General features: G+C 39.2%; 1 protein-coding gene across 5 annotated transcripts in view; it reads left to right on the forward strand.

Annotated features, from left to right (window-relative positions):
• The window catches only part of mlphb (melanophilin b), a 63,010-nt gene that overhangs the window by 24,773 nt on the left and 23,942 nt on the right, over nt 1–14,295 (forward strand). For 2 of the 5 annotated variants that reach the window (XM_033617446.2, XM_078174282.1), the window contains exons 4-8: nt 3,354–3,493; nt 6,776–6,817; nt 8,894–8,949; nt 11,084–11,176; nt 11,991–12,132. In XM_033617446.2, the coding sequence (XP_033473337.2) occupies nt 3,354–3,493; nt 6,776–6,817; nt 8,894–8,949; nt 11,084–11,176; nt 11,991–12,132 (473 nt within the window). The remainder of the gene's footprint in view (nt 1–3,353; nt 3,494–6,775; nt 6,818–8,893; nt 8,950–11,083; nt 11,177–11,990; nt 12,133–14,295) is intronic. The other 3 variants (XM_078174281.1, XM_078174283.1, XM_078174284.1) reach the window with 3 other exon arrangements.

Genomic DNA, 14,295 nt, shown 5'->3' on the forward strand with positions numbered 1-14,295 from the left:
GCTGCGACTGTCAGACTCTCCGTTCTCCGACCTGTGTTTCCTGACTCGGCCGGGGAGCTGATCTCGGCCCCTCCGGTGTGGGGAATACATCAGCGCGGTGGAGGGAGTGCGCGTCATCTGCGCTCCTTGCCCCGGGTTTCCCCCGCCGACTGCGAGGAGTCTTCACCTCCTCAAATGGCGCTACTTAATGCACGCGCCATAGCGAACAAATCGTTTGTGCTAAACGACTTTGTCTTGTCTAAAAACTTGGACTTTCTTTTCCTGACGGAAACCTGGCAGAGGAATATGGAACTTGGCCCCCTCATTGAGCTCTGCCCGAAGGGCTACACTTTAATCAGCTCGCCCAGACTCTCAGACCGCGGTGGAGGACTTGCTGCGGTGCTCAGGAGCCGCTTTTTATGTCGCTCAGTGAGCACTGGGTCTTTCTCTTCCTTTGAGCTTCAAATGATTAAAATTGGACGTAAAAATCCATTTTACTGTATTTTAATTTACCGTCCTCCTGGCCCAAATGGCTCATTTTGACTGAACTTACTGACTTCTTGGCCTCTATTCTTAAGCTATCCAGATTTATCATTGCTGGTGATTTTAATATACATGTTGATGATGTTTCAGACAATTTTGCCTCAAGCTTTATTAACATCACAGAGTCTTTTAACCTTACTCAGCATGTATTAGGCCCTACACACAATAGAGGGCACACTCTGGATCTTGTTTTTATTTTAGGTTTGAATATTGATTCTTTATCCCTTGAGGATCTTTTTATTACTGATCACAATTGTATTTTATTTGATTTGTCTTTTCATCTGGATTCCGTATTATAAGCTCTCGCATCCTTAACCACCGTTCTGCTGGAAAGTTCTCTGCTGCCTTCTACTTCGACTCTGAAGTGGACAGTGACGTTGACACCTTGGTACATTCCTTTAATGATCACTGCCTTACTGTACTGGATGAAGTGGCTCCTATTAAAACTAGGCAGGCCCCCTGATCAAGCCCTCTCCTTGGATAAATGACAATATTCGCTCTCTGAAGAGAGACTGTTGAAGGGTCGAGCGCTTATGGAAATCCATTCAACTGCATGTCCACTATCTTTATTTGAAAGGGTTCTTCTAGCGTCTTTTAATAATGCAGCGAAGGATGCCAGAGCTGCTTATTTCTCCAGGCTTGTGTCTAATAATTGGTGTAATCCCAAAGTGTTATTTGAGACTATTGGTAATATTGTTACCCCTGCATCACCTGCTGTACCAATTTTCTCTGATGAGGAATGTAACAATTTTCTGTCTTTCTTTGTGGAAAAGATGGTGATCCTTGGTCCAGTTCTATTTGCCTTGTACATGCTTCTCCTTGGGCAAATAATAAAACAGTTTAAAGGTATCTCTTATCACTGCTACGCAGATGATATTCAGCTTTATGCCTCCTTTAAACCCCACAACCTTGCTATACTGTCAGCTCTAAATGACTGTGTGACAGCTATAAGAAACTGGATGGCCAATAACTTTTTGCAGCTTAACTCTGATAAAACAGAAATCCTTATTTCTTGTCCCTAAGATCAAGGATGGTCTAGGTTTTCATACCTCAATGGTTAAATCATCTGTAAAAATTCTTGGTGTCACTGTGGACCAGGCTCTGACTCTGGACCAACATGTGAAGTTATTGATCCGCTCTTGCTTTTTCCAGCTGAGGAACATAGCCAAACTCAGGCCCATTGCGTCTCAAGCAGAGATGGAAATGTTGATCCATGCGATTGTTTCGTCACGCCTGGATTATTACAACTCTCTTTTTACCTGCCTTAGCAAATCGTCTCTGGATCGCCTACAACTAGTCCAAAACGCTGCTGCCAGACTGTTGACCAGGTCCCCCAAAAGGTCTCATGTGACTCCAATTTTAATTGCTCTCCACTGGCTCCCCATCAAATTTAGGATCCAATTTAAAATTCTTGTGGTCACATATAGAGCTCTGCATGGTCAGGCACCGGCCTACATTAGAGATCTACTGCAGCCTTATGTCACCAGCAGGTCTCTGAGGTCCTCAGATCAGGGCCTGCTGGTAGTTCCTCGTTCTAGGCTGAAAACCAAAGGAGACTGCGATTTTGAGGTTGTGGCACCTAAACTTTGGAACTCTCTCCCACTGAATTTAAGATCTGTGGACACCTTCAAAAAGCAGCTAAAGACCCATTTGTTTAGACTTGCCTTTGTTTGATTTTATTTTTCTTTTTTCTTTTATATGTTCTGTCTATTTTCTCCCTTTACTGTGTTTTATGTCTATATGTATATTTCTTGCTTTATTGCCTCTGTAAAGCACTTTGTGACTTTTATGCTCTTGAAAGGTGCTATATAAATAAAGTTTATTATTATTATTATTATCATTATCATTATTATTATTATTATTATTACTTCCATGAAGAAACATGCATAAATTCAATGTTTTAATCTGTGCCTTTGTGGTTCTACACAGTTGTGATGGCCTTGGCTTTGGCTTTAGAACTTTACTGGTTATCTCTGTTGACCTGCCTTTAATCATGATAAAAGAATGAAAACTAATGTTTTCACACTATGAGTAAACTGAAAATTATACACCAGTCACCAGTGGGATTGAAGGGTTTACTGGCTTATGAATACTCTATTGGAGAGCTGCACAGCTATACAGCTTGGCCTTGTATTTTTATAACAAACCTCTCTTGTGAAGTAATCTGTGAAAACTAAAAAAACTATGAAACCATGGTGTTTGGTAGTTTATCCATGTCATTGCACACTGTGGGTCTAACGCAAAGCTATTGATGGAAATTTGATAATAGTTTTGAAAGAAAATGAAAGCAAAGTACAAGCTAAATCAAAAGATGCTTGAGCTATGCTTTAAAGTCCCACTGTAACATAGTTCCAGAATAAACTCGGTGATGTGTTTGTGAGTATGACAGTACTTAATCAATACATTTGTTAGCTTTTCAGCAGCTAGTGGGCAAACACTTTGATCTGACTTGGCAGCTCGACTGAGGTCTGAATATTTGTTAATGTGCAGTACATGAGTTACATGTATTTAAAATAGAATTTAATACAGCCAGCTCGTTCCAGCTCCATATGTAACCATTATACCGTTGTTTGCTCAGATGTGGCTCAGCACTGAAAAGCCCTTTCACTGAACTCAGCCAGTGTCTGGAAAATATCATGCTATGCATCTCATGCTTCAACCTGAACTCACTATAGCAGTCAACAATGTCTTGCTCTTGCTTTGTATGACAAAAGGCATATTCAGTGTCTGTTGTAGGAATGTTTTATTACCACATAATTACTGGTAATACACTGATGATCTGTGTATGAAATCATTAGTACCAATTTTGCCTTTTCAATTTCCTTTAACAGGATCCTCAAGATTGGTACTTTGGAGTGGTACCATGAAAATGTCCGTGCCCGCTTTAAGCGCTTCGGCAGTGCCAAGGTGATGAGATCTCTTTTCAAGAGGTTGAGCGGAGAACCCAGTTGCTCCCAGAATGACCTTGAAGGTGAGTTTTATTATCAAAATGCCTTTGTGAGTGGTTTTCTGTACAGAAAATAATGTGAGAATTTGTTACAAAATTGGATTTTGAAAGGTTTCAGGAGTTTCCCTACATAATGCCTGCTTTCTAAAGTGATTTAAATACTTGTATCTGGAATGTTTTATTTCTTGATCCACTTGTGAAAATTGGTAAGTGAATGGTTAACGCTAGCCTGGTGAAACCATCCTGATCTCGCGAACTCATATTCTATTTCGCTCCGCAGATCAGTCTGGCCATGGAATCATAAACGCAAATTCTGGCATCAATTTTGGCTTACTGGGCCAATCACAACCTTTTATTACTTTGGAGCGGGCTATTTGAAATCACGTCATCAGAATAGGAAGGGACAAGGAGCGGAGTGAATGCATTTCGTAAACAACCAACATGGCTACTGATTTTGAAACTGCGATGGTAAATGTGTTGAACGAACTGGAATGTATATTTTCTCTAAAAGCAGAACAAACGGCTGCACTGAAAGCTTTTATTGAAAAAAGGATGTGTTTACCGTCCTTCCTACGGGGTTTGGTAAAAGTTTAATTTATCAACTGGCTCCATTGATCGGGAAAAAGATGGGACTCAGTGAAAACCCAGTGGCTATTGTTGTTTCTTCACTAGTTGCTCTCATGGAGGAGCAGGTCAGGGAAGCAACCAAGCTGGGAATCACAGGCATGCAACTCGGAGTCCACAGTGAGGAGGAAATCCGCAAAGACGGCAACACTGTTTCCCAGACATCATCACAGCTCATCTCCGCTGCACGCTGCACTTGCTTGCTGGTCTGTTTACAGTGGCGTTGTGCTAGCCTACATCACACGTTTCGTTTACTCTGATTGGTTTTCCGTTATTCCAATTGCGTGCACTTTGAGTGACAACCGCTGACACCGCCCCTCGGGAAAAGAGGAAATGCACAGTCCGTGTCCAGACCCATTCGCGTTTTGCGAATTGGGTCTGGCAATGCCAGGCTAGGTTAACACCCCTTTACTTAACAAATACTGTCACTGTGGCCTTTCAGCAAAGAGATTAACCCCAGCTGACGGGAGCTGCTCAGTGGTTTACATTCAGAAACTGTGGTTATTTTGGGCAGCTGCCAGGTGGGAGTATCTGTATGAATGTGAAGCAGTGCAAATGAAAGGTTACAAATGAGTTAGAATGTCAGTTGTTGGGTCAAGGTGACTTTGAAGAGCCAATCATAAAAAATTTCCATCTGTTCCACTCAGTTTTTTTACAAGTCCTCTGGAGGTGCTGCAGGTCAAAAGTTGAGTCGCAGGGCATTGCTAGAGGTCAGCTTGAGCTTACCATTAAAAATCCCCAAAAAATGAAAGGCTTCAAGGAGACGCAACAGCTGCACACTGCACTGTAAGTGCATGGAGAATGTGTATTAGCCCACTGAATCACACTCCCACATCTGATAATTGGTAAAACCTCACCATGACAAGTGCATCACATGTGTGGGTTGTGTCAGTTGTCAAGTTAAAGTTTAAGAATTGGACTTGGTGATGTACTATTTTTTCTAAGAGAAGCTCATTTTATCTAAATGAACAACAAGTTCTTCATGTTAATGCATGTAGCATGAACATTATTGAAATGAATGCCTTTGCAGTTACCAAATCTCAGTCGTAAGGTTGACCACATACAGGATATCAGACAGTACTCACCACTATCATAAAAACACCAAATTAGGGGATATAATTTTAAAGAATGGTGTTCACCCCTCCAGTAGCCCTCCACACACTTGGAGAATCTATAACAAGGAGTCTTAAAGCTGTTCTGGCAGCTCCTGGCGGACCAACATCTTCCTAAGAGCCATCGCTGTATTTCTTGTGTGTCGCCCACACGTCTATGAGACCCTTCATTTTTCTGACACTGAGTCACAAGAATTAAATTTCCTTTCTCTTTTTCAGATAGTAAGCCGTCATCAACAGTCTGCCAAATCTGTCACAGGGATTTAATCTCTTCCATCTTTCCTGTTTTTCCGGCTCTGGCTCCTCACAGCTGTGCCGAGTGCTGTCTCAGGCCTGGTTATGGCTCAGGCCAGGTCTGCCAATGTCAGGTTTTTGTCCTTAACTGACCAGTGTGCTTGGAAGCTTAGCCTTGTCAGACATATACAATGACTGCTGTACCTCTTTAGACATTATTACCAGAGACACTCATGTGGTGAAAAGCCCTGTTTATGTTTGCTGCTGGTGTTTAAAGTCTAATGCGGTGACGGTATTGAGGCCTCATCAAAACTTTTCCAGCACTTTTTGCTCTCTTTTTGAAGTCCTTCATGCAGCATTGCCAATATCCTCTGGCCAAACCCATAGCATATAAAACAAGTGCCCTTGAAGCACACTGTATATCAGCTTTAACCATTATTATACACAGCAGGTCTCCAAGTGAGATCATAGCATCAGGAGATCAATGAGTTATGAGGGACAGCCGGGACTCCTGGTACTGCTTACGCTGAGTCACCCTCGAGAATTTTGGGACAGGATACAGAACGAGTTAGTTTGCTGGCTTAGCCCGACGGGCCTTGTGATCATCCAGTCACATGTCTCCCATTCTGTGCCTGGAATTGAAGGATTCAGAGAGCAGAGCTCCACCGACCAGAAGCAGAGAGGAGGACAGGGAAAGAGACAGAAAGAGGGAAGGCAAACAAAACTTTTGTTTGTCATGTATTTATGTGGAATCCAGCTCACAGAGGGTGCACAGATGCAATCTTTATTTATGAAATACAGCCATAAATATGCATGTTAACAGATGCATTACGTTTAAAATGCTCTGCAACTCATCACATGTGGACATTCATGTGACCACGTGGATTAAAGTCAACATGCATGACTGTACGCTCAGACACACACACATTCTTTTGCTGTCTTTTTACTGTATGTATTCTGCTGTGGTCCGTTGGGCCCCCAAAGCTCGGAGGGTGTCATCCTATTTTCTCTGCAGTTTCTTTTGTGCACGTGGGGAGCTGTAACACTGATGCTAACAACAGAGCCTTTGTTCACATATGCTGCATTAAAAGGAGTTTAATTTAATTAGTTGGCTGACCTCGACTCTTCAGTTTAACAGTGCTACTGCTGCTTCTGCTTCTGATTATAATTTTATGTGGAAAGTAAGGACTACCTGAATTATCCCAAATTTGCTGAACTATTTATTACAGTTACTGAATGGCAACATTGCAAAACTAACCTCATCAATTTTCTATTCAAATTGTAATTAAACACAATGAAATAAGATGTGTCTTGTTTCATCTTTTCTGTTTTCCAGAGCCTCATGAATACGATACACAGAGCATACCGGAGGTCCACGGTAAGTAGACTAAACTAAATGACTAATCCAAATCATAAGCAAAGGTCAGGTATTGTTGACAGATATCTCTACTGATTTGAATATACTTCTTTTTTTCTTCTTTTATTCAATAGTTTGTTGCTTTTTACCAAATATTACCTCAAGTGGCCTAAAAACAAGGCTGTGTCTATATCATGCTAGCGGCTCTGTGGGGCTGTACTTTAGCCTAGCAGTGCTTTGAGCTAAATGCTAACATCATCATGCTGATATGCTGATGCATTTGCTGTGTTCCATTTACCTCAGAAGTCAGAAGTTGAAGCTGGGCATTACGTCACACTCAAGTTGAACACATGCCAGTACAAGAAGTTGGAAAACCAAGACAGTTCTAGCTAACTTAGCCATTCTTAGCAATAGCCGTTGATAACATTGCATTAAGTACATTATATTTAATATATTTTGTGCATACAAATACCATAGCAACATGTCAACAGATAGAGTGCTGTGTGTACAACCAATTTAATGACACACAATTAAGCCATGCCAGTAGCATGGCTAAAAACAATTAGCTAGGTAGATGTGTAGCGACCATAGACTGTATGGTAACAGCTATTTGACCCAAAAAAAATGCCTCATGGCCATGGACTTCCTGGGGGCCTGCACTATGTGGCAAATCCTGTTAATTACAGCTGTGTGCTGTTCACATTGTGTGCACTGACTGTCAGACATTTCAGAGTCACTTTCAGTCAGTCTGTGTGGTCAAGGCTGGATTGCCACCCAGACAAAGTAGTTGGTTTGTTATAACTTGATTAATTGCAAATTTGTTTGGGGACTTTAAGGTGGGTCCTTCGTGTTACCTGTTTTGTTGTCATAGTAAGGGGCCCTTCACATTCCTATACCCAACCATGTTTCACCATATGACCACAAAAAGTGGTCAGTTTGAGTCCAATAAATTTTCCCCCGAGGCCCCTTCGAGGCTTTACTCAGCCATGTGTGTGGTCTTCTTAGGATCCATTCTGGAATCACATGAATGTTTAATTACTAGTATGCTGCCTAGTTTACTAACAGTTTAGTCACAATATTTAGGATGGTAATGAATAAACACAATGATAGTGTAAATCCAGGTAATTTGAAATTTAGTCTTAGTATTGAACATTCCCACTAGACTATTAAAGTGATCCATATAAACCTTGCAGTTTTGAATGTCACATACAGCGGGTACAGCGGTTTGGGAATGGACCAAATGGTTCTGGTTAGGCTGGCACAGTCAGGGCTCGCCTGGCTTTTATTCACATTGGCATATCAAGAGTAGAAAAGCAGAGCCAGGGAAGTGTTAGTCAGGGAGAGTCAGCAAGGTTTAAAACAAATATGGTTAGTGGCAAGTATTTCTATTACTTCATCATTATCATTAGAGGTAGTAGTAGTAATTATAACAGTAATGGTGCTTGAAGGTTTTTTTGTGTCCATCTGCAAAAAAAATTCCTGCAGATTATTTCAGAGTGATGTAGCAAAAGTCTATCAAATTGATTCATGTTGGAAATGAGTATTAGTGCAGTAACTATTCGCAGCTGTTTATTGTAATGTGCATGAACCTAATCTGTAATGTTGTTGTTCTGCTCAGGCTTTCAAGTTTATCTCTTTATTGGCTGATCTGGGAAGCTCATTCTTGAACACATCTCTGGAGCTTTTGTTGTTTCCAGCATCTCCTTCCTCTCCCTCTCACTATCCAACAGGGAACTGTTACGTAGAATTGCAGCTCACTCATAAACACTCTCATAAAAAGGGGCTGAAAACACACATCTGCCTGATGGAAAAAAGAGCATTTGATTTGCTGTATGACCTGCAGTTTGCATCTTGCTGTAAAGACAAAGGTTATTAGGTTAACTGTTATGTAGCTGTTTTGTAAGAGGTGTAATTCTCTACTCAGTCAGCCTTGTGTGACTTTAGGTTTGCTCACAAATGCATGCATACAGAGAAATGCCAGATTATTTTATTTGTGTATTGCATTACTTTCCAGAAGTCATACACTTTTTTGCATAGTATGTTTTCATTCTGTTACTGTTAAAAGGTTAACACTAACATGTCTGTCTTCTTCATCAGCAGATGGGTATGAGGAAAACAGTATGGACACAACAGATTCACAACACTACAAGGGGGTATGGAAACTAGCTTGTTCTATTATGGTTAAAGAACAAGTACATGTGGTTCTTTTCCCTATGCTTTCATATTAACGACCTAATCTGTGTTTGCTTGTTGAGAACATTAAATGAATAGGCAGCTTGTAGCTATTTTGTAGGTAGTTAAGTTTTAGTGAGTCTGTGGCCAACAGAAGGCATTCCTGTGATATGCATCATAAAACAAGAAGCAGATACCTATCTGTTCCCAGACAGCAGAACATGAGCAGTTCGGGTTTTTTCTCGCTTTATTAATGTTGAGACCTGAACACATAAGAACCTACAAATACTTCCTGATTCATTTCAGTTGTATTGATTTGTTGCCCACACCTAACATGTTTCAGTTTTCTTAATTAAAAGATATTACAGTGAGAGGAACCAAATCTCATCTGTAAAACATTCAAGTCCAAATGGGCATTTTGCATGCACGTCTTTTGAAAGAACTCAGAGTTTGCAAGGCTCTACTGTGCTCAGCTCTGATTTTTGTCATGCTGACGGCTCCTTCCTGTGTTAAAAAGCAGAGGTGTTTTCTACACAGGTTATCTATGTGATCTAGGCCACCCCTCACAACTGGAATGCCTTGACAGCTTGTGATGACTAAGGTTAGGCACAGTCCAACCGGCAATGACGGTGGTGCACTGTGGGTAAATACCAAGCTGTCATACATAATCACACACATAAAAGAGGCAGAGCAGAGTTGAAAGAGCCTCTGGTTCAAGTCCTGAGATTGTAAAAATGGCGCACTGAGTCCACTGGAATTCGTCATAAAAACCAAGACTACTATTGTTTATACCACAGTCTCTGTGTAATGAGGGAGCTAAGCTTTGTTTATTTTCAATCACTGCAGCGCCTGCTGAGTAGAAAAAATGTTGACAGAACTCTTGGGCTGTGCTGGGTCTCCGGATGCTTTGCCTTTGTTTCCAGTGTGCCTCCCGATTAAGGTTTTGTTTATAACTTATATGATTAGACTTTTGATGGATGTTGCAAAAAGACTGACTACAAGAAGGCCATGTGGTGCTTCTTGCATCCCTTGTTTGATTTTCACTTAGACAGAGTGCCCTCTACTGCTCCAACTATAGTATTGCCTTTTGAAACACCTCACTGATCCCTGACCAGAAACTTTTCTGATATTTTCATCCACTTAGAGGTGTTACAGTGTACCCACATGGTGGATTGTGGAGCCTGTAGGGATTCAGTGTCCTATTCAAGGACTCTTGGATAGAGTGGCTCCTCTATTAACAACACAGGGCTTCAACCTGAGACCCTGTCTTTCTTGGCCACATAGCCCAATAGCATATAGCACGTTCTGCTAGCCCCAGTTTGTTTCTCTTCTAATGTCACATTTAAGTAAAAGTGCTAAATATACATGTCTCCCTCTCCAAAAAAATATAAACCTAGCAACCAGGTAAAAAGTGCTAAATATACATGTCTCCCTCTCCAAAAAAATATAAACCTAGCAACCAAGACTGTTTAACAAAACTTGCCACTGTTCTGAGAGACTCTTTTAACCATCTGGAGGAAAAATTATTCCATCTGCTGCACATTAAAAACAATTCTTAACTCAGTTCCCAAGACTTTTTCCTAATCCAAGCAAAAATTGCATATGTACATGCTCAGTTTGTACAATGTATAGTATTATTAAAAATAGTATTATTAGTTAGATTAGCATTTATTTAGTTAACTTTCCAATTTTATATTTCCATACAAATACCACGTTTATATTTTGGTTGTGTTTGAAAAAAGGAGCAACAACACATTGTATATCATTTCTGACAATTTTTTGTTATGTTTCTGCAGATTCTAGCAATACCCTCAGTAACTGTTGTTATTCATCCTTCTGGGTTCTTTAAAGACTGCTAGATATATATTTTGAGAGGAACAAACTCTGTTTGTGTGTTCTCCAAAAGAAATAATTAGTGAATCATTTCCATCGTGCTTAATTTTGGTAATCTCAATGTGAGAAGTGTTTTGCAATGGTAAAAATTTGGGAATCCTTCTTATCCTCTCCTCTCCTCTTTTCTCCTTGGGTCTACACTTGTTTATTTGAATCATCTTTCTTACCTCCCTACTCTCTCCTCTCTATTGGTGATGGTGTTTCCCTTTCTGCTCTCCAAAGATGAAAAAGGCCAAAAGGCGGCTAACTGTCGATCCCTTTGATTTTGAACCGGGCTTTGACAACTTCATCAATTCAAGAGGACGGCCAAACCAGGTAGAGGCTAAATGACACCAGAACCAGCTTTTCTCCAAACCAAACTAATTTGCATGCCTTCATACAAGGGGCCCATTGTCTGTTCTTTCTTTAGCTCATTTCTGTTCTCTTTCTTCACTAAACATTGTCTGGTTTGGCGAGACAATATTACATTATTCATTCATTTTCGTGTCTGGACTCATTGTGTTCATCCCAGTATGCACAGAAACAAACACATTGTGTCAGCTCATTAACAGCATGCTTTGACCAGACAGCATTTCACCAAATATAAAGAGACACAAGTCACATGAAACCAAGTCACAATGGCTGTATCATTAAGGGATCACATGGCAAATAAATTCTTAAAAATTAAATGTGATGAACTGTAAAAGCAGAGTTGTTGCATTATGGGCCACAACCAACATATTAAACATCAACACATCAAACTACTGCCAGGAAGAACACCAAATCAAGAGGCTAGTCAGCTTAGTTGTAATTTTATAAATGTAAATAGCTTTGGTCACATTTATAAAATCTGAACAGTTTAACGTAACTCATAACATAACATTACTGCCGTGCCACAACTTGAACCAGCTCCACTCATTATGTCATTGTAGCCCACTGTGTTTTATGATCGTTGTTTGATTTCATTATTTCTATTATTGATCAATACAAGAAAAGTTATTTAGTTTGCCGCCACAGCACCAGCCTTCTTTCTCTGACACAGAGTTTCTATATAATCCTAAAACAGCATCAGTACGAGCATCATCAGCTCCTCTGTACCAATGAACAGTTTGTCACAATAGCACTCACCACTCTCCATCCTCATTCTTAGGCCCCAGTCTCCCATAACATCATGGACATGGATGTAGGTGAGAGGGAGTCAATGCTTGCTGAGGCCGATATGGCCTCTGTTTTCCACCAGATTTTGGAGGAGCAACGCAAAGGTCTGGATCTGGGAATGGCTCCACAGCAAGGTAAGGAAAGGACAAAACACATCTCGGGTCACCTAAAAGGTTTCAACAAACTACTCTAAAGTGTGTGGGTATAAAAACAGCAAATTTACACATAGCTACAGCACACAAATGAAGACCTAGTGACAGCAGCAAGTAACGTGTAAAGGAACCCATTGTAGTGTTAGTAACAATGTTAACTTATTTGGAGAAACCACACAGTTAAAAGGGCTAACTAGCTAAAACAAAAACACCTTACTTCCGTAAACCACATTCTATAAAAATAATGGATGTAGATGCCTTGTCGTCACCCATCAGTTTGTGGACTCGAGATGGACATTTCAGCTGTAGCCATTTTGTTTTTTTGGAGCCAGAAGAGACCATATTTGGGCGAGAGGCTGGAGCTGTGGATGAGTGAGGGGTTTATCTGACTCAGATGCTGAAGACAGTATCGGCAGACCACCCTTAATTATGCAAAACTTTAAGCCTTAATAAAATGTAACGGGATGAGTTATTTAAAAATTCACCCCCTGTGAGTTGTCATGACGGAGGAAATTAGCTGTAGAGACCAAGATTGTATTCTCTTCCATGCTAACAGCTAACGGTTAGCTAGTTAATTTCAAAACGTGCACACAGAAATAGTAATGTTTGTTCAATCAATGTGTTTATAGACTTTACAAACAACAGATTAGTCTAAACGGTGATATAGTGACTTGAAAAATGTGAGATATTCATATATATATATATATATATATAGCTAAACTCTGCTGGTTTTCTACCCGGAAGTATTTGTAAACAACAAGGCGATTTCCTCCGAAGGGACACTAACAACTCAAAGTACACATCAAATAAAATTTCTCCAAACATGTTTTTTGTTATTTTAGGTAGTTATTATCACGCTAATGTATGTTCAAGTGTTCATTTCCCCCGATAAATTGATTTTAATTCGTTATTTGATTCTATAAACACAGTCTGACCATCTCGAGCTTTTATTTTGGTATTTCCAGTGACCGGCAGTGTGAATTTGCATATTAGCTAAATATTTAGTTTCACCCAGAACATTTAGATTTAACATTTAACATTTAGATTTAGATTTAGCATTTAGATTTAGATTTAGATTTAACATTTAGATTTATATTTAGCATTTAGATTTAGATTTAATATTTAGATTTAACATTTAGATTTAGCATGTAGATTTAGATTTAATATTTAGATTTATATTTAGCATTTAGATTTAACATTTAGATTTAGATTTAATATTTAGATTTAACATTTGGATTTATATTTAGCATTTAGATTTAGATTTAATATTTAGATTTAACATTTAGATTTAGCATTTAGATTTAGATTTAATATTTAGATTTATATTTAGCATTTATATTTATATTTAGCATTTAGATTTAATATTTAGATTTATATTTAGCATTTAGATTTAGCATTTAGATTTAGATTTAATATTTAGATTTAACATTTAACATTTAGGTGCCACATTTAATATTTAGATTTAACTATTTAATATATTTTTAAGTTAACAAATATTGCTGTAAATGTGGTAAAAGGTGACGTTAAAAAATTCACAACACTTTTTTAAACATTGTTTGAAGCTAAATGTGGCAAAATGTTGATGTTATTTTCAGCGTGAGCCACTTTACAAACAGCACCCCATAGTACACGACTGTTCAGGCTCAGGCAAAGTTGCAAAACAATTATTGGGCATGTCTTTGTAACAAACATTTGTTTAACCAGAAATAAATGCATTCAAATTATAATCCAAAAAAACTTTTAACTAACTAGTTATAGCATCGTGGGTTTTCTATCCCCCAAAAAGGGGCACTGTCTAGATGTTTTGGGAAGTATCCACATGTGCCATATGTGTTACAATGTGTAGAATAACATTAGCTGCTTGTGATCACCTTGTCACTACGTTTTAGCAAAAAAACAGTTTTATGAAATAACCCAGCCTGAGGAACGTACAGAGCTGGAGGAAATTAAAGAATTTCTTCTTCAGCCCTCTAACAAACACTTGCCACTATTTATGTAACTGTGCTATCAGCATCAACTGGTCATGTTTCTTTTATAATAGTCATGGTGACTGTTCAAAATGTATGGTTTTTTCAGCCTAACATATTGTGGAGCACTGACTGAATACCTGAAAAAAATAATACTAAAAATCACATGTTCATTTAT

The sequence above is a fragment of the Epinephelus lanceolatus genome, chromosome 14 (assembly GCF_041903045.1).
Source record: "Epinephelus lanceolatus isolate andai-2023 chromosome 14, ASM4190304v1, whole genome shotgun sequence".
NCBI classification, from domain to species: domain Eukaryota; kingdom Metazoa; phylum Chordata; class Actinopteri; order Perciformes; family Serranidae; genus Epinephelus; species Epinephelus lanceolatus.